General features: G+C 48.2%; 1 protein-coding gene across 4 annotated transcripts in view; it reads left to right on the forward strand.

The window, feature by feature from the left end:
* Window positions 1-25,679, forward strand: part of HTT (huntingtin) — a 120,330-nt gene that overhangs the window by 8,636 nt on the left and 86,015 nt on the right. For 3 of the 4 annotated variants that reach the window (XM_019718736.2, XM_074320558.1, XM_074320562.1), the window contains exons 2-9: window positions 4,623-4,706; window positions 14,468-14,588; window positions 18,107-18,166; window positions 18,546-18,625; window positions 20,249-20,387; window positions 22,872-23,013; window positions 23,715-23,893; window positions 25,373-25,577. In XM_019718736.2, the coding sequence (XP_019574295.2) occupies window positions 4,623-4,706; window positions 14,468-14,588; window positions 18,107-18,166; window positions 18,546-18,625; window positions 20,249-20,387; window positions 22,872-23,013; window positions 23,715-23,893; window positions 25,373-25,577 (1,010 nt within the window). Of the gene's footprint in view, window positions 1-4,622; window positions 4,707-14,467; window positions 14,589-18,106; window positions 18,167-18,545; window positions 18,626-20,248; window positions 20,388-22,871; window positions 23,014-23,714; window positions 23,894-25,372; window positions 25,578-25,679 lie in introns of those variants that run through there. The other variant, XM_074320570.1, reaches the window with a different exon arrangement.

Consider the following 25,679-nt stretch of genomic DNA (forward strand, 5'->3'; position numbering starts at 1 on the left):
TCCCTTGCAGGACTCAAGGAGTGGAACCAGCAACCTTGTGGTTGAGAGCCCACTGGCCCATGTGGGAATCAAACCAGCAGCCTTCGGAGTTAGGAGCACGGAGCTCTAACCGCCTGAGCCACCGGGCCGGTCCAGCACTTTTATTTTTAAAATTAGGTATGAGACTTAATTCCAACATGACTTTTCGTGTCCCATTCCTTAAAAAAATCTTTCTGCGAGAGAGTGATGTCTCTAGGCACGCTGTCCTGTGATTATAGCATTTGACAGAAAGTGGAGAGCAGTGATGAGCCAACAGGAGATGGGGGTGCTGCGCGGGCCTCGCAGCCTCCGGGGCTCAGTCCCCCCCCACCCCCCCCACCCCCCGCGCCTCAAAGGTGCACGTGAAAGTGCTTGTGAGCACGAATAGCAAGACAGGTGCAGGATGAGTGAGTGTTTGCCGTTTGCCCTTCCTAGGGTGGTCCAGGCCGCGCTCCTGCTCACTCAGCCTGCGGGCACGTTTTTCATGGCATAATCTTAACATCATTCTAAAAATAACAATTTATAATAGATGAGAGGGCTTGAATTCCCATTTTTAGAATGTCATAGTTGTTTGAACACGACTAGTATGCTGCAGGGCCCTTGATTTTTCTGTGCCGCTCCGCCCAGCGTGTCTACGTGCACGTTGCTTCATTGCACAATGAGGGGCGCTGACTGAGGGTTGTTTTTATTTTGAAGGGGAAGTTAAAATGCCTGCTTTCCCGAAAACGGTTGAAGAGTCAGGACTGTTGGGACCCTATTCATCCAGGCAATTACTGCCCAGAGCAGGAAGGTGGTTCTCTTTTTCACTGTAATTTCCCTACTTATTTTCACGTAGAACAAGTCAGCTTGACATACCGTGTTTCCCTGAAAATAAGACCTAACTGGAAAATAAGCCCTCGCATGATTGTTCAGGATGACATACATCCCCTGAACATAAGCCCTAATACGTCTTTTGGCGCAAAAATTAATATAAAACCCGGTGTTATTTTGGGAGAAACATGGCATCAGTTCACCAATCCAGCTAAATTCGTGGGGGAATGAACTAGTTGAGGTTTTCTTAAACTTCCAAGTTTGCTGGGACGAAATAAGATTGGAAGGAGGTATTTCAAGCAGGGACCATGGAATGTACAAGGACTGAGTATGAAACTGCATGACCAAAACAAGGGAGTTACTTGGGGCAGCCAGCATTCTCTGAAGGTTCTGGAATAGTGACCGAGGAGGGAGGGTGGAAGTAGCCTGAGGCCTGGCGACATGGTGTGCAGTCTGAGGTGTTCTGTCTTTGGCGGGCACTGTGACAGCCTTTCTCAAGTTCTGCAGTCTTGATGACAGGCACCGACCTTGCGAGCTGGTGCGGTGGCGTTTACTGGTGACCGTATTCTTTTGGTGTATCACACACATGAGGAGAGAGACAGTTCTTTTTACAGCTCATCTTTGTATCTGTCACTTCTAAGAAGACAGAAATGCTCCGTGCGCCCTGCCAGTTCTCTGTCAGGCGTGTGGGTAGTTAGTGTGAAGGGCTGACTTTTACTCTCTTGGGTACCCTGGTGGCTCTACACTGTAGTTTTTAACCGCACAGGTAGTTGGGATATTGACGTGCTCCTTCTGTCAGTGCTGTCTCTTAAGTCCAAGGAGCATTTTCGGCTTCATAAAGGCTCATAATGGTGCAGCCTGAGGGGACCCTGGGAGTCATCTTGTTTGGGACGCGTCCTTCCCCACCCTGGGGCAGACTCCCTCATTCTGCTCGGCTGTCATACAGTGAGGCCTCAAAGTATTCTCCAGGCTGCGCTCTGGCACCCATGCCACCTGATCAGGGCCGGCACACCCAAGATACCTGGCTACCACCCCTGCTTTAGCTGTGCCCCTTCAGTGCCAGCTGGGGATAGTAGGGCTCACGCTCACTGCCTTTCGGCTTGGGGGGCGGGGACACCACAGGAAGAAGGTTCTGCTTAGTTCTGACCTTGCCAAAACCTCAGGTCACGAATATTTCTGTTCTGGCCACTGGTACATTCTGAGGTCCACTTAGGTAGTGTTTGTTGACTTTTTTCTCATTCCCACTGCCCTAAGGACTTGTTTTAGACACAATGTAAGATGCAGCCAGGGGCCTGGCTATGTGAATTCAGTTCATTTCAGGCCTGGGCACGTTTTCACTTTAGAAATCAAAGAGTAACGGTGGGTGGGCGAGTTAATTTCTTCCTGAAACGCTTTAATTCACCAGTGTCCTTTAGTTTTCTTGACTGTCTTAGACCGGGCAAACTCTAACCTGCTGTAACAGACTTTGATATGATGGTTTAACGGAGAGAACACTTTAATTCTCGTTGTTCTTAAAACGAGGTGTGATTTGCGTCTAGTGAAATGTACCCTTCTTATGTGTGCACTTCTGTGAATCTGGACAAGGACAGAAAGCCGTGTACGATGACCACAGTCGAGGTTTGGAACAGTTCTGTCACCCCCGTGCCGCTGTGCTTTCAGCCCCTCCCCCGCCCCTGGAGATTCCTGATGACTTTTCGTTCCTGTACCTTTGTCTCTTCCAGAATGTCATATAAATGGCCTCATCCAGTGTGTAGTCTTGAACCTGACACATTGAAGTTCACCCTTGTTTGTGTTAGCGCCTTGTCCCTTCTTACCGCCGAGCAGGTTGCTGTGGGCTGACTGTAGCGGCTGATTTCTCCATCCTCCAGGTGAAGTGAGGACATGGGGTTGTTTCCATCACAGTGCTTTTGAAGGGCCGAGGGCCTGCTTCTGTGGCACGTAGGGACGCAGGCTCCGGTCATGCAGTCGTCTTTCTCTGTATAACCAAGAGGCTGTTAGGCGTGTTTGTTCCAATTGGAGGGAACTCACGGGGGAGGTACCCAGGGCACGCCAGCCAGGCAGACGCACCGCAACCCCTTCCGTTCCTGTTTCCTCTGTGGAAACTCGGGCATGTATGTATCCCTGGCTCAGGGGAGCTGGGCAGTGGGACTTCTGAGCGGAGGCGTGTGTCCAAGAGGGGACGGAAGGCGTGGTGGTGGATAGCGAGCACCCTGCAGTGTAACTGACCGTTCAGGAAAGGACCCCAGTGGGAGCACCATTCATTCACCGTCCACGTGATGGTGGGCTCTGCCTGGGCGGTCATGGGGGAGCCCACTCCACTCACTAGGCGAGCCTTCCCATTCAGGCCCTGTGCCCTGTGGCTGTTCTTTCGGGCCCCCGACTTCCTCTTTGGAGGTTCTCTCTTGCCTATGTCCTGCCCTGGCCACATCTGCCCTGGCCACATCTGCAGTGCCTCTTGGAGGGTTTGCCTCACCAGACTGGCACACTCTTCCTTCAGGCGCACTTTTTGGAGGCTGAGGGTTGCATTAGGGATTAAATAGTCGGGATTAAATAGTCACGGCGGGGGTGAAGAGGGGGAGTGTAGGTTGGATTTTCCCCCCTTTGGTGGTAGAATTCCCTCGAAAACCTAGTCGTCTTCTAGTTTAGTTCTAGTCAGTACCATGTACTGGTAACTGCACTCAGATTCTTTTTTTTTTCTTTTCAATTGGAGAAGGGGAACAGGACTTTTTATTGGGGAACAGTGTGTACTTCCAGGCCTTTTTTCCAAGTCAAGTTATTGTCCTTTCAGTCTTAGTTGTGGAGGGCGTAGCTCAGCTCCAGGTCCAGTTGCCATTGCTAGTTGCAGGGGGCGCAGCCCACCATCCCTGCGGGAATCGAACTGGCAGCCTTGTGGTTGAGAGGACACACTCCAACCAACTGAGCCATCTGAGAGCTCAGCGGTAGCTCAGCTCAAGGTGCCGTGTTCAATCTTAGTTGCAGGGTCACTGCCCACCATCCCTTGCGGGACTCGAGGAATCGAACCGGCAACCTTGTGGTTGAGAGCCCACTGGCCCATGTGGGAATTGAACCGGCAGCCTTCGGAGTTAGGAGCAAGGAGCTCTAACCGCCTGAGCGGCCGGGCCGGCCCTGCACTCAGATTCTTTTGTGGATGTGGTTCTTAAGCCTGCTGTATGTTTTGGCTTCCTCTTTGGAGCTTCCCTGTACCTGAAGACATCTGAAGCCATAGGTTTGGGTGGCAAGCAAGCGCCTTAATCAGATCTCGACCTGGCTGTTTTGTCCTTTTGTTTGGCTGAGAAGTCTGAATAGGAAGCCTTAGAGAAAGGCTCTGTGCAGGAGGCTTATTTCTATCAAAGCTGTTTGGGGATAGAGAAGTGACGGCCATTGTCCATGTTTTATACCCAGTAGAGAGCACGAGGGCCATGTGGTGAGCAGTGTGACTGGAGAAGGGCAGGCGGCTAGGAGTACAGAGCAGGCGCGGGGTTACTGTACTTCCTTGAATCGCGTACCCCTCCGTTGGTGTGGGCTTGGCTCACTCTGTTCACACTGCAGTTTCTCCTCTGAAACGGGAAACTCACGGTGCGTCCACAGCGTCACCTGACTGCCGTGGAGCCGTGCAGTTGAGGAAGCCGGGGATGAGCTCGTCTACACCCCGGTCCTGCCCCCACGCTGCCCCAGCAGACTGTCTGGTTTGTTCCTAGTGGTCACGAAGGGCCTGAAGGCATTACGATGTGTAGACATACGTGGAGGGGGTAATTCAACACCTGTTCACTTCCTTTCTTTTTTTTTTCTTTTAGAAAGAAAGAACTCTCAGCCACCAAGAAAGACCGTGTGAATCATTGTCTGACAATATGTGAAAACATAGTGGCTCAGTCGCTCAGGTAATTACACTTTGAACTTTCTAGTGAAAATAAAAACTTGACATATTTCAGTTCTTAAGCTGGAATAGTCTTTGTCCCCCCAGTTGTCCTAAAGCCTTTAAAGGACCTTTTCCCCTTATTTCTGGCTGTCCAGACTCTGTAATGAGCAATGTTTTCTTTCTGTAATCTTACAAAAAACGCTTGTAGCCATTATGCTATTTGAACAGCATGTTTGTATTTAATGAGCACTCTTGGTAACTGTAATCATTTAAAAATCACCTTTTGTTTGCTATTTCTACATTACTTGAATAATGGGACCACACGAGCCTGTCCAGTCAGCGTATCTTTTCCTCGCTTCTCTTGGGCACTTCTGCCCTTTGCCCACCCCTGGAGTAGTCCCTGGACGCCCAGCAGTGCCCGCTGACCGAGGTCGGCTTTCCTTGCTGGCTCTTACTTCTGGGGTGAAGTGGCACCTTCTTTTGTAGCTTCTTTGCTGATTCTCCTCATTCTCTTTGCTTTTGGCTGCCTGTCTTTCTGCCCGTTGTCCCTGGGAGCTGTGGCTGGGGAATATGTTAGGCCTATTTCTAAGGCTGAGTGGGAGACATATACCTGCCTCCCCATTCTCTTATCCATATGGGCATGTGTGAAATACCTTCTTGCCTTTCTTCCCCTTGGAATAAATATTCCTGTTATTCTCCTGCTGGAAGCTGGAAAGGGCTTTTTGTAATCTGTTAGGAAAAGCTCTGAGAATGATAATCTTGATTTTAGTTCTAACAGAAACTTGGTGACTCACTTATTTTAATGGCATCTGGCATCTGTGTTTTATACTTTCAAAGTGATTTCACCTCTGCTATGTCCTTGTAGTTAACTCCTTCCATAGTGTGTGAAATGGGGTGGACGGTTTCTGTCTAATTTGTAGAAATCTTGTAGGAAGAAAATGTAGTAACCAATGAGAATATGTGCTGAAAATAAAAATATGAAAATTCTTAGCATGCTATTGTAGAAAACAATGCTAGGACACAAGTAGGGGAAAAGGAGAAAGGTTTGAATTTCTCTGCTCCTACTAGCTGGCTGGTCTTAGGTCAGTTGAACTCCTTGGAGCCTCTGTTGCCTCATTTACGAAATGGAAACCCGCACTGTGGGGTTCTTGTGGGATCAGGTGACCCGTGAAACCCGGGACCAAACCATACGGATGTACTCATTAGCTTCCTGTGGTGAGGCCTCCGGCCGTAACTTAACAGTGCTTGTGTGCGGAATGACTGACACCTGACACACTGCTGCCCCCTGGTGTCGCGTAGCTTTCTGCACGTGATCTCCGCCACCCCTTTTACTTTGCAAGCTGCTGGGCCCAGAAAACAAGATCTCTTCCACTCCGAGTGCTTTGTGCTTTATGTTTCTTTTGTTTCTTGATAATTCTTGATGGAAGTGATGGAATGTTGGCTTAGCTTCACTTATTAGTAGAGTATATTGAGATATCGTAGGATTGATTTGTGGTTCGGTTTGCCATCTAAATCAAAATAATAGCTGTCAATAATTTTTGTGTTAGTGTATATTCTGTTTGTATGGAGTAATGCTGGTAGTCGTTAATTTCTTGTTTTACCGAGGAGTATGTTAATAGGACAGTGTATGGGTTATGGACCCAGAGAGGAGGTTTTTAGTCTTATCAGATCAAAGAACAGTTTAAGATACTCTCCATACTGTGCAGGAATTTGGGAGTGTAGAGCTGAAGTGAATATTCTATATACATGCAGTGTCTTACGAAATCTGTTGACTGGTATTTCCTGTGATCTCGCCTTGAGTGTAACTACATCTTTGGTACGTTCTTTAGCTTCTGTAATTTACTAACCTTACAGTGGGGTTATTTCAGTGGCATCTTCTGGAGTTTTCAGTGCGGGAAGTCATCTAAAACTTCATGTGTATTTTGACTATGCATCTGCTTCAGCTCTGAGCTTGGTGGTCTAACCTGCTGGTTCCTAAATATGGGCGAGCATCAGAATCACCTGGGATATGTGTCAAAATACAGTCACGGTGATCCCTCGCCCTCTCCCCAACACACTTATACTGTCTGTCTCGGGGAAGTCTGGGGATTTGCTTTTAACAAGTATCCTTTCGGGCACACCTCGGAACCTTCATCGAAGCAAGCCTACTTTGATAAGGGGGTTGAGTACCAATAAATACACAGGAGTCCATGGATTTCTCCTATGTTAGCATAAGTCAGTCAGACAGTTAATGGTTCAAGATCCCATGCGTGGTAGTCGCAACATATACTACTCCAAGGCATTGACAAGATATATGCGAAAACTACTTAAAGACTGCTATTAACTTTTCTGAAGGGTATACATGACAACTTTCCGTCCTAGGTGGGAAGACTTTTTCTTATCAGAAGTTAAATTTCCTCTGAATTATTTCATAAATGTAAAAATGATCAAAATTCTAGTAGGGGTATTTTTGAACTTTTCCATCAGTAAGGATAAATATTTAAATGATTCCAAGAAAATCTGAAACCATCAGTAATAGGATGAGATCTGTATGTGAGGTTGAAATAGCAATTAGACATTAAAGAAGGTGTAGCATAGGAAATTCGGAAAGTGTATGTGTGTATCTGTGTGTAATTTATGGTAAAGATAACATTTTGTATTAGTAGGGAAGTGATGGATTATTGGACCAACTGACTAGTTGGGGGAACACTATGTTTCTACCTCACATTGCAAACAAACATCAATGTCAGATTAATTACTTAAATGTAGAAAAATGAAAAATTACTATAAAAAGAACCTCTAATCTTAGGCTGAGGAAGGCTAGCAAATAAAGGAAAAAATTGCTTTGACTGGAATAACAGTTCAGTATGTCAAAATCCACCGTAAACTCAAAGTACCTCAACTTGGGGAGGAATTGACAGCTTCTATACCAAAGGTTTACTAGCCTCTGTAAAGAGCAATTATAAATCATTAAGAAAAAGACTATCATTCTAATTGGGAAATAGGCGAAGACCACGACTAGATAGTTCAGAAAAGAAGAAACATGACTGGACCAGTAAACATAATAACTAACATTTATTTTGTGCTTCCTGTGGAAAAATGTGCAAATTTACTAGTAATCAATAGAATGAGACTAACACAAAAATACAGCTACTCGTTTAACGACAGGGATACGTTCTGAGAAATACTTGTACATGCTTAGGTGATTTTGTTGTGCGAACATCACGGAGTGACGCACGCACCCAGGAGGTCCAGCCTACCACTCACCTAGGCCATGCGGTACCGCCTGTTCCTGGGCTGAATACTGTGGGCACTTGTAAGTGTTTGTGTATCTAAACATAGAAAAGCTACAGTAAAAGTATGGCATCCAAGATCAAATGGCACCTGCAGAGGGCACCCACCGTGAGCAGAGCCTGCGGGACTGGCAGTGGCTCTGGCTGAGTGAGTGGGTGAGCGGGTGAGCGGGGAGTGGACGTGACGGCCTGGGCCGTGCACGACTGCAGGCTACACACTGCACACTTAGGCTCCACTAGATTCATTCAAAATATTGTATTTCTTCCATAATAAATAAACCTTAGCTTACCGTAGCTTTTTTATTGTGTCAACTTTAAAATTTTTCTGACTTTTTAACTCTTTTGTGATAATACTTAGCTTAAAACACAAATACATTATACAGCTGTGCAAAAATATTTTCTTTATATCCTTATTCTATAAGCTTTTCTCTAATTTTACATTTAAAAATTTTTTTTCCACTTTTTTGTTAAAAACTGAGATACACACATACACACACACCTTAGCCTCGGCCTCCACAGGGTGCAGGTTGTCAGTCTCACTGTCTCTGCCTCCGCATCTGTCCCACCGGAAGGTGTCGGGCAGCAACAGGCATGGAGCTGTCACATCCTGTGACATCCTGTGACAGCACTGCCTTCTGGAATACCTGCAGGACCTGCCCGGCTCTTCTTGAAAGGCCATCACTCTTTTCCAAAGTATGTCCTTGGCGGCCTGCTTGCTTTGTTTCTTTATCGTAGATTTGCTTGTGAGCAGATAACGCACCATCAGCATTCCTCTGTTCTCGAGAACCTTCGGTGTTGGGTCCAGGTTTTCAGACTTTTTAAGGAGCAGTTGAGGTCTGCAAACGGCTCCGCTGACCCCTTCACTGGATTTTCTTGGGGGTTCTTGTTCTTCTGCAGTTTCCTTTCCTCTCCTCGGTTGTGTGCTCCTGTGCCCATTCCGACAGCCTCCCATAGTCACTTCCTCAGGAACCCCCGCGAGGAGCTCCCCAGGGCCGTCCTCATGCACACCCGGGCCTCAGTCGTTTGCCATCTCAGCCACAGCGTGGTCATTTCTGCAGCGTTTGCCCTGTGGTGTCACCGGGACGTTTTCAGCTCCAGTGTAGTGTTAAGGGGTCCGTCATGTGTGAGGCCTGTCGTTGACCGAAATGTCATCATGCGCGGCACATACTGTCAGGACGTTTTTACCTGTAAAGTTAGCAAACATTAAAAACTACTCAGGATTTTGACAACGGTGATACAACCTTCTTAAAAGGCAGTTTGACAAAATACAAAGCTTTAAGCTCCTCTGTGTTTGAATTAGCAGTTTCATTTCGAGCATTTATCCTTAGGAAAGTGTGTAATGATATCGGTGGAATGCTATTCATCCCATTAGAAAATTAAAAATAATCTTAATGACTTACCAGTAGGGGAATTGAAAAATTAAGATACATTTATAAAAGGGAATGTTAGTTAACTTTATAAAAGATGATTTATAGATGCGTATATTTGTGACCAGAAAAGATATTAACAATATTAAAAATTAAGTTAAAAAATCATGAAAGATTTTTGCTTCTGGCTAAGTAACAAGGTCAGGATTTACCTTCCTGCCTAAAACAATTGATACGGATGAGTATATGTAACAGTGATTTTCAAGGCCCTGGGCATCAGGCAAAGAGTAACAGGGATCCTGGACCGAAACAAACCAACTCTGGGAGTCCTATGATGTCCCCAGATTACTGCCTGGTGGGAGTTTCCTGGCCATGACAGGAGGGAACCCCCAGGCACACCTCAGTGGCTGCTGAGTCGAGGAGACAGCTGGTGGCCCTGAGAGGACCAAGGGGGCTAGAAACCATTGGGGAGAGTGCCGGAGAGGAGAGAGCTGCACAGACCATCTTGGGAGACCTGCAGCGGGGCCCTCACTGAGTCTTCACTGAGCGCAGATGCTCACAGGATGGGATAGAAGCACCTGCAAGGGTCATAAGGAACCCACAGCTGCGCCAAGAGCTGTTCCAGTTCACCCACAGACCTCAGGCTGCATGGGACCGTGGAGGGGGCACTCTGAAGGGCCAGCTGAACCACAGGGCTGACGTTCCCTAGACTGAGATGCTGCTTAGCTCCTGCCTAGTGAAGCTGAACAGCAAACCCCAAGATGGTCAGACTCTTTCATAGTAACGTGATGCATCCCAGAGCCAAGTGCAGGAATACGGGAATTCCAAAGTGTACAGCAGCTGGCAAGCTCAAAGTCGTCAGGCCTGGCACCGGATAAAAGTGACCAGGAATGGAGGAGTCACAGTGAAACAGGTCATTGGAGCTGACCCAGAAATTGCACAGATGGTAGAATTTATACACGGGAACATTAAAACGGTTACCATAACTATGTTTCATGTGTCCAAGAAGCGAGGGAGAAGACTGAATGTGTTGAATACAGTCATAAAAAAGACCTGAATTGAACAAAGGAAGGAGTGACCATGGATTTCTCCCTGGAAACCACATATACAGAATTCAGTGAAACATCATCTGTACAATAAAAATGTCTCTCTGAAAAGCAAAGGTGAGATAAAGGCTTCTTCAGACACGTGAAAGCTGAAATGATTGACGTCCAGCAGGCGACCTCCCTAAGAACTATGAAGGAGTGTTCCAGGGAGGAGGAAAACGGACTTGGGTCTCTGCAAAGGACTGACGAGCACTGGAGATGGTAACCACCTGGGCAGACACAAGACTCCTTATTTGTAATCTTTCAAAATTACTTGACTGTTTACAGCACAGATAACCAGAATGTGTTTGGGGGGAGTTATAACACGTAGACGTAAAATGTGTGACAACAGTAGCATAAAAGGAAGAGCAGAAATGCAAATATACTCGTGGGAGGCCGAGTACTGCGTCCTCCCGCCAAGACACCGGGTCCTTATCCCCGGAATTCTGTGCGAACGTTACAGATGCGATGAAGGACCTTGAGATGGAGAGATTATCCTGGGTCATCCAAGTGGACCCTAAACAGTCCCGTGTATCCTTATAGGGGGGGGGATGGGGTTTCACACTCACACACACACACACTCACACACACACACACACACACACACACACACGGGGTGATGTGAGGATGGAACAAAGGCAGGTTTGAAGATGCTGGCCTTGAAGATTGGAGTGACATGGCCACAGCCCAGGAGCTCTGGAGCCACCAGAGCTGGGAGGGGCACCAAGCCGTTCTCCCCCGGAGGCTCGGGAGGGAGCACGGCCGGTACCTGGAGTTCAGCTCACTGATATTCATCATGGACTTCCGGTCTCCTGAAATGTGAGAGAAGAATTCCTGCGTTCTGAAGCCCCCGGTGTCTAGTAACTTGTTACAGCTACCGCAGGAAGCTAATACAATGCCTTTTGTTAGTTTCGTGTGCTGGATGTGAAGTGGTATAATATCACTGTAGATTGTGAGAAATTCAAGACATATACTATAAACAGTAAAGCAACAATTGAAAGCAAAAGAAAAGGTTATAGCTAATAAACCAAAAAGGAAGGTGAAATAGAAGCATAAAAATACTCAACCCCAAAGGCAGAAATAGGGGGAGAAGGTAAATACAGAGCGATGGGACAACTAGGAAAGAAAGTACACTGGTAGATTTCAGCCTGGTCACAGCAGTAGTCACAGTAAATGTGAGAGCTCTTCAGGCTGGGGGCCAAAGCAAGACCTAGAGGAAAACCATTTTGAGTGTAAAGACACAAATAGGTCAAAGTCATAGAATGGAAAGTGGTTTGCCGTGCTAGTAACACTGATGGATTGAAAGCAAGATTGATTGGCTGTATTCATATCACAGGCTGTTCCAGGGCAGGATGGTCATTCATAGTGACAGAGACATCAGTTGCATCAAGTGGGTGTAACGGCCCTAAATGTACCTCAGGTCAGAGCTTCCAAATCGGTAGAACTGCAAGGAGGAAGAGACAAAGCCACAGTCAAGATTTCAGCAGCCTCTCTCCATAATTCTCAGAACACGTAGACATAAAATCTGGATCTAGAAGACTCGAAAAACGTTGTCTACCCCCGTGTCCTGGTTGACATTTGTAGACACCCAATGCAGAACAACAGAAGACACATTCTTCTTGTGCTCACGGGGCGTTTGCCAAGGTAGGCCCGATGCTGGGCCACCAAACAGGCCTCTGCATGTAAAAGGCCTCAGCTCATTACGAGTATGCTCTCCGGCCTCTGTGCAGGTAAGCTGGAATCTGTTACAGAAAGACAGTCTGGAAAACCCCGAATATGGGAAAGCAACACATTTCCTCGTGGCCCATGGGTCAAAGAAAAAGTCAAGGGAAATTAGAAAGTATTTTGAATTGTTTGAAAAAAAAAAAAAAAGATTTCAAAATGTGTGACATGCTGCTGGGGCACATAAAGGGAAGTTGATAGCAGTAAATGCCATTTGAGCAAAGAAGGGGGGGTCTCCAGTCAGCGACCTCAGCTTTCACCTTAGGAAACTTGAAACAGTAGAGCAAATGAAACCTACATTTACCAGAAGAATGGATGTAATAAAGATAAGAATGCAAGTTGGTAGTATAGAAAACAGGAGTGTATAGCAAATCAATAAAACTGAAAGGGGGTTCTTTGAAAGTATCAGTAAAATTAATAAGACTGAACAAAGTGAAGCCACAAATTATCAATATCTGAATGAGGGAGATGATACTAGGATAGGTTGTAGAGATATTAAAAGGACTATAAGGGGATGGTATGAGCAACTCCGTGCCAGCCAGTACGTTTGACACCTTCGATGAATTGGGTAAGTGTCTTGGAAGAATTTCTAAGGCTCTCAAGAAGAAATAGACAACCTGAATATTCCTGCACCTGCTTTATTAAATTAATATTTAAAGATCAATATCTGATTTAGTTACTGGAGAACTTTTAAGTACGGTTGGAAGTGGTATATAAACCTTTTTTGAAATCAAATATACTTGACAACACTATGTTTGAGGTGGTCAGTGGTTGGTCTGATACGTTTATGTATCGCAGTATGATCACCGCAGTAGTGTTAGCTAACGGCTTTATCAAATCACAGAATTATAATTCCTTTATTGTGTTGAGAATGGTTAAGATCTAGACTCTTAGCAGTTTTGAACTTTGTAATAATACGGTGATGTTGACTGGATTCACTGCTGTGTGTTGTGTCGTCAGGACTTACCTACTAGTTGCAAGTGGACCTCCTTTTCAACTGAATTTTATGAAGTCTAAAGACAGAGTATTTCTGATGACAATTTTGTGTCTGAGTTGAGATGTGCTATAAAAAAGATTGTTATATATCTCAATAATTTATTCATATTGATTACATGTTGAAAGACTATCTCGGCATTGGGTTAAATGACGTATGTTATGAAAGTGATTTTACCTGTTTCTCTTTGACGTGTCTTCTGGGAAGCCTGACATCACCTCCCACAGGTAGCCCATTATATCTCTGGGCACAGCCCTGCTTTGAGTGTGTTGGGGCGCAGTGCCAGCGTCTCAGGGACCTTACTTCCTTAGTCCTTTCTGCACAGCTGCGTTCCACAGATTTGAGGTTTGAAATACTGCTGAGTGGCACGTTTTGTTTCTTGCTTCTTCTGTTGATTGCTGCTATGTCTTTTGCTCTCTCTTAGGCTCATGGCTCTTCTGACTCTTGGTAGGAATTCTGATGTAGCGAGAAAGGGTGTGGGGGGGGCTCCATTTCAGAGTAGCTAGACGGAGACCGTGAAACAGCAGTCTGACTGACTTTCCCATTCAGCAGCGTGTTCAGGGGCTGGGTTACGGGCCTGCTGCTCTTCCCAGGGTGTGCAGTCAGTGTCATGGGTGTGGCCCAGCCTAGCTCTGTCTGGGCTGTTGGGCTGGTTGGATTGTGACAGGCTCACGGGACGTCTCATTTAACATCTTCAAGTCGTTCACAAACGTTGCATAGACTACACTTTTTGTGAGACTGAGGGAGCGACAGACACACAGCCTGACCAGGGCCATGTTGCGTCTAAGTGAAATATGGTCGTACCTTGTTACACTGAAAGCAAGATTCAGAAGGAGAGAAGAGTGAGACTGGTGTGCTGATTTTCAAGCTTCGGAGAATGTTGTGAGAGTAACGTGTGGTCGAGAGCAGATGGCCCTCTGGGATCGGAGTCTCTGAAGCAGCGTCTCAGTGTCTCAGACACAAAAAGCAGTGCCTTTTTAAGACTTTTTAATTAACACTTAAAAAAGGAGATTTGTCTTACAAGTGCAACCTCTTTTTTTTTTTTAAAAATAAACTTTGAAATTATAGAATAGTTTTAAATTTACAGAAAAATTACGAAGATAGCGTAGCGAGTTTCCGCATGCCCTTCCTTATCCGGTCACACGGTTATTTGCATCTTACGTCACCGTGGTACGTTTTTCCCAAGGACTGAATGACTATCGATGTGTTGTTACCCTTAACTTCTGTGTAATGTCCTTTTCTGTCCCAGACCCCGTCTAGGAGGCCAGACACCCCGCCACACACCATCGTCACGTCTTCCCAGGTTCTTCTTGGCTGTGACAGTCTCTTCTTTCTTCACTTAGAAATTCTCCAGAATTTCAGAAACTTCTGGGCATTGCCGTGGAGCTTTTCCTGCTGTGCAGTGATGACGCAGAGTCAGATGTCAGGATGGTGGCTGACGAATGCCTCAACAAAGTCATCAAAGTAAGAGCCCCGTGCACAGGTTCCCCGAGCTGTAACCGGGGTAGGCCAGCAAGGTCCCTTAGGGTGTCCGCACGGGTTTCGTCTGTGCTGTGTGCTCTGGAGGCGCTCAGCCGTCTGCCAGCCTGCCTGCTGCACCTGCGCGTGCGTCGGTCAGGGTGGTGCTGATGGTCGCCCGTGGGTGCTCTTGGGGAAAATGTCCCTCCAGGTACCGCCTTCTGTTTGGACAAGGCCCTGAGAAAGCGGGAGGTGGGGGGGGGGAACAGGTCAATGGAACCTCCTCGGTGTCTGTAGCCTCCCTCCCTTCGCCTCGTCTCCTGCCTCTGCCCCTCCTAAGATTTGGGTCAGGCGGTACCGTTTGCGGGTAAAGAGGTGACTTCGACAGTAGGTTAGCTGGAGTTCGTGTGACCTGACTGGGCAGAGGGAGTTCCCAGGAAAAGATGTTAAGCCAGAAAGCTGAAGCCACTTGGGTGACAGGTGAGGTAAGGAGAGCGCAGGGCCACCTCTCTTCTGGTACTGCTTCCTGATGCCCAACATCACAGAGCTTTCATCTGCTGTCCCCTTTTCTGTCTTCTGCTGCTGTGGGCGAGCAGCCCTTCCTCAGTAATCCTCTGCGTGTTGGAAACTGTCCTGTGTTTCTCAGCCTGCCCTGTTGCCGGTGTGTCCCCTGCCCACCCTGCTCACCGTCCTCCAGGCTGCCTTTGAGTTACTGGATGGGCCTTTTGACTCGCATGTCCAGACTTGGCCGTCGTTCCTCCTGTAGCTTCTCGTTCCTCCAGCAGGAGGAAGCGTCTCTGACGTAGCTCTTGACACTCTCCCCGAAACTGAGTCTTCGTAACAGTTAAGAAACAGATGTACCTGTTCCCTTCTTCGGAAGGCCCCGTGTTTGTGGCATCTTCCCAGGTTTTCTTCTATATCCCTACCACTTTGAGTTCAACCCTGAAATTCAGATACGGCTTTGGGAAGAGGCTGCATCTCTTCTTCTCCTGGTGCTACTTACCTGAGCAGGTGGACGCAGGTTAGTTGACGGTTTCCCCTCTTGTCGGGGTCTTGAAGACAAAACTGGTCTTTGGAGTCTTCCCAAGGGTGTTCCCTGGAGCGTGGCCTCGTAGTACGCTGGCCAAGAAATGGTTCCTCCTCTGCCCTCGTACGCCCAGCCTTCCCCTCGCGGGCAGCTGGTCACCTGGGACTCCTGGGGGAGATGGAGGCCTTGTGCCAAGCATGTAGCGCATGCGTGGGTTTGCAGTGTGGGAGCTGCGTTTGAGTCCTGCCTCTGCCCCCAGCTGAGCAACGTGGGCGTGTGTTTAATTCTGTGAGCCTCAGTTTCCCTAACTCTGACGGGAACCAGACAGGTTTTCTGTGCTGTGTGTGTGTGTCCCAAGTGCAGTAAATTATGTGACGTGCGTGGCGTCATCCTGGCCACTTTTGGTCCTCAGATTGGTAAGAAATACTTTAATTGCTAACGAGATTCTTACATTCTTCCCCAGACATTGAGGGGCACGTGAGCGCACCAGCTCTCCGTTTTCTGTCATGTGGCTCCGCGGTAGCCTGTGGCCCAGGGAGTCCTTTCTGTCGGCAGAACACTGTTTCTTGGCCAGCTGTGCTTTCTGTGCTCGGGCGCTGGTTTCTCTGTGGCCACAGGATTCTAGCCCTGTCCGTCGGGAGCAGCCTGAGGGAGGTCCGTCTTCACCTGGAGGTGGTCACCTGGCCTTCTCCCTCCTCCCCGCCCTGCTTTCCTGTTTTGGCTTGCATCCTGCCTCCCCCAGTGATGTCATGGTTTTCTCCTTGTCCTCCAGGCCTGGTGGTCCATTGGTGACACTCATGTGTGCGTGGGGTCCCGCTGCCTGTCTGCAGACAGCCTTTTCCATACACTTCCTTCTTCCCAGGCCTGAATGGCCTTGGTGTTTTTATCAGTCTCAGTGGCAGGACCAGGCCGGGCGTTCTGATGTTTTGGCTCTTGTACTTTGATCCTTAGAATCAGAAAACCTTAGCAACCCACCACAGGCTGCTTTGGTTCTCGGCAGGTGGGGGTTAGGGAGGACAGAGAATGCTGTGACTCAGACCACTCTGGTCAGTCATCTTAGACATGGGCGTTGTTCCCTTCGAAGTCTGTCTTCAGAGACCTGTGTCCGAGAACTGCTGCATAGGACAGCAGTGTGTGTGTTCACGCATTGTGGGCCCGGCCCTAGGTCATAGCTCCAGACCCCGGGTTCCCTTCCGGCCCTCTCCCTGCTTCGTCCCCATTTCCTCCTCCTGTTTCTCGTCTCCCAATGCAGAGATACCAATGTCTCACGTTATGCCCCTGAATGTAAGGCAAGGCCAGTCTCTCTCATGCTCTCCTTTCTGTGTAAAGTTGGGCATAACGGAGCTCGGCTGTGCTCAGATTTCTGCTTCCTCGAACGCCGTGGTCTTCAGGTCAGCAGGCTGGGGGTGGGAGCAGGGTCTGGCTAGACGTGCTGTCCCTGTGACGGGAGGACGGGCTTGGGAGAATGGGTGGCCCTAGGCGCGGTGTCAGGGAGGGCATGTAGGAGTCGGGTCCTGGACTTCCGCTCTTCTAGTGAGTGTCGTCACTGCTCAGTCGACCAGGCTCTGCGTGGCCCAAGAGAACGGGCACGTTTAGCTTCTCGCGCATGTAGGAAAATGCCCTGGGGAGCAGACGCAGCCCGACCGGGGGCTCCAGGCCTCAGGTCCTGTACAACCTTGTGTGGGCAGCGTGTTTGTACCGAAATCACTTCCTACGCGGTATAAACCCTCTGCTCTGAGAGAGATTGGCAGCTCATCATGGAGGCTGACAGGATTTCTGGCTGGAGAGGTACAGAAAACCTCCTGGAGGCGGTGGCTAGTAGATGAGCAAGGAGATTCTTAACCACTGCAGCATCTGGCCTCTGGGGCGCCAGGACTGTGGGCATGGCCAGCGGAGTGCTCCTTAGGCAGAGAAACGGGTGCCCACGAAGCCTGCCGCCTGGGAGGGAGAGAGGTGCGGAGCTGTGGGGTCGAGGGGTCACAGAGCCATGGGGCTGAGAGCATCAAGCACCAAGGGAGGACAGGCGGGGTCTGCCTGGCAGAGCCAGGGGCTCTGCTCTCACGGGGACACCCACCGCCGCTGGCGCTGCGTCTTCAGGGCGTTGCTAATATTGGATCTCCCACCCCATGGGAGATGAAAGATTTTCAGTGAAGAGAAAACTTCCTGGGTGTTCCTCACTCACTGACTGTTACGGTTTTCGTGTAAGAGGAGCTTTATATGGATTTGAACCATGTGCCATTTAATTTTGATATTGTATAGTATTTGACTGTAAAAAAGTGAGATTCTTTCCATTTTTTGTTCAGGTGAATGATCTGTATCTAGTTTATCCAATCACTTCCTGCATATCTATGCTTTTTCTTAATGAATAGGGTTCTCGGTTTAGTTGCCATTAAATTCTACTTCACCCAAGATGGAAATTGAAGCTGCATTTTAGCTTTCTTTAGAATTGCTAATGGACTGTGCCTTCCGTGACCAGCTCTCTTGTATTTTGTTGTAGGCTTTGATGGATTCTAATCTTCCGAGGTTACAGTTAGAGCTCTATAAGGAAATTAAAAAGGTAGGCCTTTATTTTCCGTTATTGAAAAAGGTGGTGCTTTCAATGTATTGAACAGTATGAGATTTTATCTTACATTTAATAAGTAAAAATGTTAGAAGTTAAAGCTGTTTGATAAAGTAGACTTTATTTTACTTTTCTTCAAAAGGTTATTCTTCATTATTTATTAGATGAGATGGGAATTTTAAATAGTAATTTATTTTTTGTATCTTTATAATTAAGCCCACTAGCTCTTAAAATTTCTAAAGTAGTTATACATTTAAATGGCCTTTTGTCTAAAATAGAAACTAGCAGTGAACAAAATGCTTTTGTTGACATGAAGTCACTTTTGGTGACTAGTATCCGTGACGTGAACGTAACATCGCTCGTTAAATCCCCTCAGAACGGCGCAGCCCGGAGCCTGCGTGCCGCCCTGTGGAGGTTTGCTGAGCTGGCTCACCTTGTCCGACCTCAGAAGTGCAGGTACGTTGTACGCTCTGGATGGTGATGGTGATGATGGTCATTATTTTGCTAGAGCCCAGCTCCTGAGGTTCTGTCCCTCTCAGCTCAGATGTTACTTCCTCACAGGTCCTTCCTCTCCTCGTCTTAAGCCGCCCGCCTCTGCCCCTCAATCGCAGCCAGTGACACCCTGTTTATTTTCCCTTCGTCACACTTACCGCTCCCAGAAATACTGTCGCCCACTTTATGAGTGTGCTCGTTCATTGTCTGCCCAGCCTCCCCCCAGAGCCGTAGGGGATGTATCCCTGGGGACAGCGGGCTCTTCCTCTCTGTCCCACACTGGGAACTGTCTGTCTGCATGTGGTAGTTGCTGAAAAGGCACTTGTCAGGTGGCTGGAGGTTGAGTCCCAACCTCATCACTGTTTACCGTAAGAATTCTAGAAATACTTGTTTTGGTCTGTTGCCTGAGTTTAAAATGTGAACGTTAAACTGCAAATCAAGTCCTGACTAGTTGAAACAGTTCTATCTGAATGAATTGAAAAGCAAAAGAAAGACCACAATTTCCAACGCCTTCCTTCTCTCCGTAACTGTCAAAACGTACTATGGCCACCGACCCTTGGCTATGGGTCCCTGAGGGGCTGGTGGGTGACCCAAACCCTCACTATTAATATGAAACAAGGATTTATTCCATTCAGTTGGAGTTTAGTAAGAATCTTATATAGCTGTTGAGATACAATCACTAAGGAAATTTCTTTTTATATAGTCTTTTGCTTTTACTATCCTTATTCTGGAAAATTTGTTATATTTATAAAGTAATACATCTCAAGTTTTCCACAAAGCAACCAAAGTGACCTTAAAAATATATGATTGGGTCCAGTCGTTGCTTTGAACTCTTGACTCACTTCCCAGAGCTGTTCATGTGAAATCAGACTCCTTCACCGCGGCCCAGGGAGGTCTTGCCCCGATGGCTCCGTCACCTCAGGCACTCTCTGTGGACTCATTGGCCTGATTTTACTTTCAGCAGTCAGGTTTCTCTACCTCTTGATGGCCGCTTTATTTTTCTCCCAGACGTCGTCTCCTTAGAAAGGCAGGCCCAGCCTCACTAAGAGAGTCTGGTGTGGATCTGCTGTGGCAGCGCCAGCCGCGCTCACCGCAGGTCCAGGCTTCCTGTGCTTCGGCGTTGTCTGTCCTGTGACTCCCTCCTCTCAGCCCGGCATGGCCCATTCCCTTGCTCATCTCTAAGGCCTTATTTACTTCGTTTGAACATGAAAAAAATGTTTTGTAATGCTGCTTTTCCATGACAGCTTTATTCTCATTTCTTAACACTTATTTTTAAAATGGTGTTTTCTTATATTCTGTATTAGTTTCTCATTTAAAATATGAATATTTTAATAACTATGATAATTTTTAAAACAAGCTTTTGAGAGTCCTTTGGTTACAGGAGAAAGGAAGGATGAGTGTCTCCGAGCATTTGAACTTCATGTGTTCAGTCCCCCGTTCTGTTATAATAGCTAAGGCTTGTCCACTTGCCATTGAGGACTGGTTGGCACGTGGAACTGGCTTTTCTCCAGCAGGTACTGAACTAACTGCTTCTGTTTCTCGTTGAAGCAGACCTGGCAGAGTAACTGTGTTCCTCTCTCTGTGCAGGCCTTACTTGGTGAACCTTTTGCCGTGCCTGACTCGAACAAGCAGGAGACCCGAGGAATCTGTCCAGGAGACCTTGGCTGCAGCGATACCCAAAATTATGGCTTCTTTTGGCAATTTTGCAAATGACAATGAAATTAAGGTATGATTGTTACGCCGAGTCACAGTGTGACAGTGCATCCAGTGGGGCGTTGGGGTTTTTGGACAGGTTGCCATCTGCCGTGCTGCACGATTTAGGTTGGAGTCTGTGGCGTTGTTTTGAGGCTCACTGAGAGCTTCTTTCCACTTGTGCTTTCTTAGTGGGTGAGGAGTGGGAGAGGGGCTGGTTCATACACGCAAATTCAGAAGGCGTTGCAGAGCAGACTGGCTTTCCATGGTCTGGGCTGGCCCCTTACCCTGGCTGAGGAGAGGTCCCAGAACGTGGGCTCTGCAGCTCTCAGGGACCTCTGGACTTCCTGTTTGTTCTGTGCCCCTACCAGCAGCCCTCTGGCCCGCTGTAGTGCTTCGTGCATAATGTCCAGAAGTTGTGACCTTGCCTCGGGGCCTGAGGCTGCCAGGTTCGGGACCTCCTGCTTTTGGTGGCTCAGTTCTGTATTAGTGTCTCTTTTGGTGTTTCCCTCCACATTTCCAAATCCCATGCTTCTGCTGCCAGTTTTGGATTTTTAACTGCGAAAGAGATGACTAGAGTTCTAACCCTCCCCGTCGTCTTACTGTAGTTGCATCACTGTTCAATGTGCACGTTATTAGGCCTCAGTAAGTAGCCACATCCAACTTTGTTCTGTGCTGCGATTTTGTTCCTTTGTACACCTTTTGGGTTGTTCTGGAGTTAATAGTTGCCTCTTTTTCACTTGGATATTACTCTTTGGCCATTTGCATCTTCTCGTACTTTCCAGCAGCTTTGTAAACTGGATCTCAGTACAGTTTCCACAAGACGTAATTACTGGATCATTTCCCCACTCGAGTCCCCCATCTTAGAACTCGCTGGCAGCTGCTCTGGTCCCCTCCGGATGCGCTGTCACCTGCCACACAGCCGTACTGTAAGGCTTCTCCCTGCTGTCACCCTGGGAATTCCTTTGGCTGCTGTCCTGTTGGATGCCTCATTCCTGGGTGCTGTATCTTTATCTTTCTGCCAGCTGCCTTCTACGCGGCATTCTCGGGGTTGTGGGATTTGGACCTGAGAAGGCCCCCTCGAGCTCTCATTAGTTTTATTATTTATTATTCCAAACTGTTTAGGTTCAGCATGGGCTGACATCATAATGTTATAATGTTACCTAGCTTTCACTTTATGTAGAAGTTTGGACTAATACAGAATGATTTTTAATTTCCTATTTCAATAATATAGTTGTGTGTTTTCACTCAAAGGAGCTGTCTGAGATGCCAGTATCTTTTCTCAGAGCTAAAAAGAAAAGCTTTGTCAGAGATAATATGACTGGGTGGGGGCTCTGGGGAGGAACCGGAAGCCACAGACCACGGGGGGTCCTGTGACTGGGGGTCTGGGCCTTCTTTCACCTCTCTGGGTTTAGAAAGCTACTCTGAGTTCACTGAGAGTTGAGGCGGCTCTGAGAACCGGCTTCTGCTAACTGCAGTGGTAGGGAGAAACTTCTTTCTAAGGTGGGCCTGGTGTGTTCATTGGCTGCTCGTTTGCCTGGGGTCACACCCCCAGTGGGGGCACCTAATGGCATCCCTGGCGGTCAGCGTGCTCCGCCCGTGCCAAACAGTATGTGTTTAGAGCAGTGCGAATGGTGTTAGGCGACTGGTCACCAAATGGCCAGTCCCTGCTCGGGCTGTTCGCTAAGGCGTCAGTGGCCAGGCTAGAATCGTGTGCCCCTCCTGTGGGCTTTCCTGGGTCCAGCAACCACGCTTTCCTGTGCTTCGTAGGAAAGCGGTGTGAGCAGCGCAGTAGGCGTACAGTTCGTTCGGTTCAGGTGCACGTCTTCCAGCCCCAAGGCGTCTCTTAGTGGTCTCGGCAGCGGCGTGCGGACGGACGAGTCGTCCCTGAGCCTGCACGTGGCCGTAGCGGGCTGCTGCTCTCCTCTCCTCGGCTTCTTGTTTCCCACTTGTTTTCGTTTTTCTTTTTTTAGACAACTGGTTTTTCTGTTTTTTATTTTTTATTATTGGGGAATACTGGGGAACAGTGTGCTTCTCCAGGGCCCATCAGCTCCAAGTCATTGTCCTTCATTCTAGTTGTGGAGGGCGCAGCTCAGCTCCAAGTCCAGTTGCCGTTTTCAGTCTAGTCCCAGGGGGCACAGCCCACCATCCCATGTGGGAACTGAACCGGCAACCTTGTTGTTGAGAGCTTGTGCTCTAACCAACTGAGCCATCCGGCTGCCCTCCATTTGTTTTTTTTACAGCACTTATTTCATAATGTCATTTACTGAGCCTGTCCCCAGATACTGTGGGTACAGCTTTTCCAGCGCTAAGGCTTCCACTGGCTGCTACTGGTGGAGGACGCAGGTGCCAGCAAGTCCCAACTGGAAGTTTTAACTGCTCTGTTCAGCGTAGGAAAGCTTCAAACTGCTGATAATTGATGCTCTGCAAGGATTCAGGGCAAGCTACGTTTCACCAAGTACCTGATGAGCTTCACAGGACCCTCCTCCTGTGCCCATGGGGATTCTTGCTTCCACAGGTTCTGTTAAAGGCTTTCCTAGCAAACCTGAAGTCCAGCTCCCCGACCATTCGGCGGACGGCGGCGGGCTCCGCAGTCAGCGTCTGCCAGCATTCCAGGAGGACGCAGTACTTTTACAGCTGGCTACTAAATGTGCTCATAGGTAAGCTGTGGGCGGTGGCGTGCTTTTCCCCGCGTGTATGTGGCAGAGTCTGCAGCATTTACTCGGAACAGACCTTTGAAACTGTTTAAAGTCAGGCAATCTCTTGGCTTCTGGACCAGGCCCTTGGGCGCTGGCTGACTGGTAACTGGGAGCCCACGTGGGTCTGTGTGAGCATGCGGCCAAGCTGCTGCTCCTCTGTGCGTAAGGAGAGCCGCCTGGGCAGCGGCGGACCAGCGTGCCACCCCACCGTCTTCCTGGGCCTGGCCCTCCGTGTGGGCCAACTGCACAGCAGGACGTGGTAGCTCTGAGTGCGGAGTGCCCGAGCCCAGAGACAAGTGTCAGGGCCCTGCAGGTTCTCTGCATGGGTGCAGGTCTGCTGACGACGTGTCCTGAGCGCAGGGGATTGTGGAAACCAACACTAGCAGATGCCGAAGGGCACATATGGCCATTTGATAGGAAAGAACTGGCTTTCAATGCTGCAAGACTCCATGTAACGAAGGGTGGAAGGGTACCCTTCAGAGCCACCCCTGGAGTTTGGCCCCGGGACACATACGTAGTTTTCACAGTGATGTCTCTGCCATCTTTATATCTCACTGAGCCTCAGGTAGGGTTCTGCTAGGGAGCTCTGCGTTTTAACAGATGAAGCTATGAATCTCCGAGCAGTGCAGCAGGTGTTAAGAAGCCTGTGACTGCCTTTCCAGGTCTGCTGGTTCCCGTCGAGGATGAGCACCCCACCCTCCTGGTTCTTGGGGTGCTGCTCACACTGAGGTACTTGGTGCCCTTGCTGCAGCAGCAGGTCAAGGACACGAGCCTGAAAGGCAGCTTTGGGGTGACACGGAAGGAAATGGAGGTCTCGCCCTCGACAGAGCAGCTGGTCCAGGTAGGAGCCCCTGGCTTGATCTCGTGTCAGTGTGTAAGTGACTGTCACCCAGAGAGCCTGCTCAGGGCTCAGAGCACAGACTCGGAGCCGGACTGCCTGGTTCCAATCCTAGGCCACGACCCCTGGCTGTGTGACCTCCAGTGACAGTCACACCAGAGTGAAATGAGGGCAAGCTCTCCTAAGGCAGCCGAGAGTGTGACATAAACCCCACAGACCGCTGCCTGGCACATAGAATGCTGTTACCCCGTTTCTCAAAGCAGGGCATGTGAACTGCTCCCCTGCTCAGCAAACGTTCATCGAATTCCCACTCAGTCCTATTTGTACACATGGGAAGGTGCATAATGATCTTTTATTCAGTTTCAGACTCAACTTCTAGGCAAAGCACATGTGATTGAAAGTCCCACACTAGTATGTAAATGTCAGTCGCAATAACATGAAAGTAACAATGTTGCTGACAGAATTTGGGAGTGCAGGCGAGGTGAAGGCAGTGTGGGATGCCACTCCCCTCATTTTCTGCAGTAAGTGCATTCACAGTAGATGGCTTCACAGATCTGGGCGTAGGCTGACTGTCTGGGAGGGCAGCACCCTTTGTCTGTGACAGGCCAGCGCACAGCAGCCGCAGATATGGCTGCGCTCCGTGACACCTGTGCACACAAACAGGTAGCAGCCTGGGTTTCCTGAGGACTACAGTTTGCAGACCCGTCACCTAGAATTACGGGGCTTCCCACCAGAAGAATTAAAATAAGTAATTAAAAGAAGCTACCACTGAGAGTTTTTATTTTATACCCTTCTATACTGTCTCTTTTTAAAAATTTGTGTTACTTTTATGATGTTAAAGGTCGGGCTGCCCAACCCTTGAAATAAAAATGCAGCGTGCCAGTTAAATTTGAATTTCAGGTAAATCATGAATGATTTTGTGGTGTAAGTATACCTGAAATTACGAGACATACTGTACTACAAAATTATTTGTTGTTTATTTGAAATTCAAATTTAACTGGATGCTCTATACTTTATCTGGCGACTAATTAAATGGAAAAAGTAAATTCATTACATCTGTATAATGTGACACAGTATCGAAAGCACTCATCAAATTTGACATACCTTTAAAATAGTTGGAAACTGTTTCTCAGTGGCACTCGTGACAGTAGTTCTTGCTTATTAAATGTGTGTCAGAGTAACCGCACCGAGTGGATATTGAACTTTATGGTCCCTTTGCTAGTCACCAGCTTAGGGAGATGGAGGTCTGTTTTTGTGGAAGTGCCCTACTTATGTTTAAGGAATTAATAGAGCAGTGAAAAAAACCCTGGGAATTTAGAAAGCAACATGGAAGCTAGTGATCACAGTGGTAGAAGTGACAGAGAAATTTTAAGGGGCAGAAATTAAGGCACAAATTTTGCCAACATAAGCCTATCAAAAACAAAGGAGGGAGCCCCAGTACACACTTAAGCCTGAGGTGCCACGTGTGCTTTCTGTCTCCAGGTGTACGAGTTGACCTTGCATTACACGCAGCACCAGGACCACAACGTGGTGACTGGCGCCTTGGAGCTCCTGCAGCAGCTCTTCAGGACCCCTCCCCCAGAGCTCCTGCAGGCCCTGACCATAGCCGGCGGCCTGGCGCAGCTGCCTGCCACCCGCGAGCGGCCAGGCTGCCGGAGCCGCAGCGGGAGTATCGTGGAACTTATAGGTGAGTGGGCAGGAACGACTCTTGCAGCCGACCCTGCAGGAACACTAGTTACCCTCGGTGGAGTTACAGGCCAGCACCGTGCCAGCAGCTTACCTCTCAGAT

This window comes from Rhinolophus sinicus, linkage group LG02 (genome assembly GCF_036562045.2).
Source record: "Rhinolophus sinicus isolate RSC01 linkage group LG02, ASM3656204v1, whole genome shotgun sequence".
Taxonomy (NCBI): domain Eukaryota; kingdom Metazoa; phylum Chordata; class Mammalia; order Chiroptera; family Rhinolophidae; genus Rhinolophus; species Rhinolophus sinicus.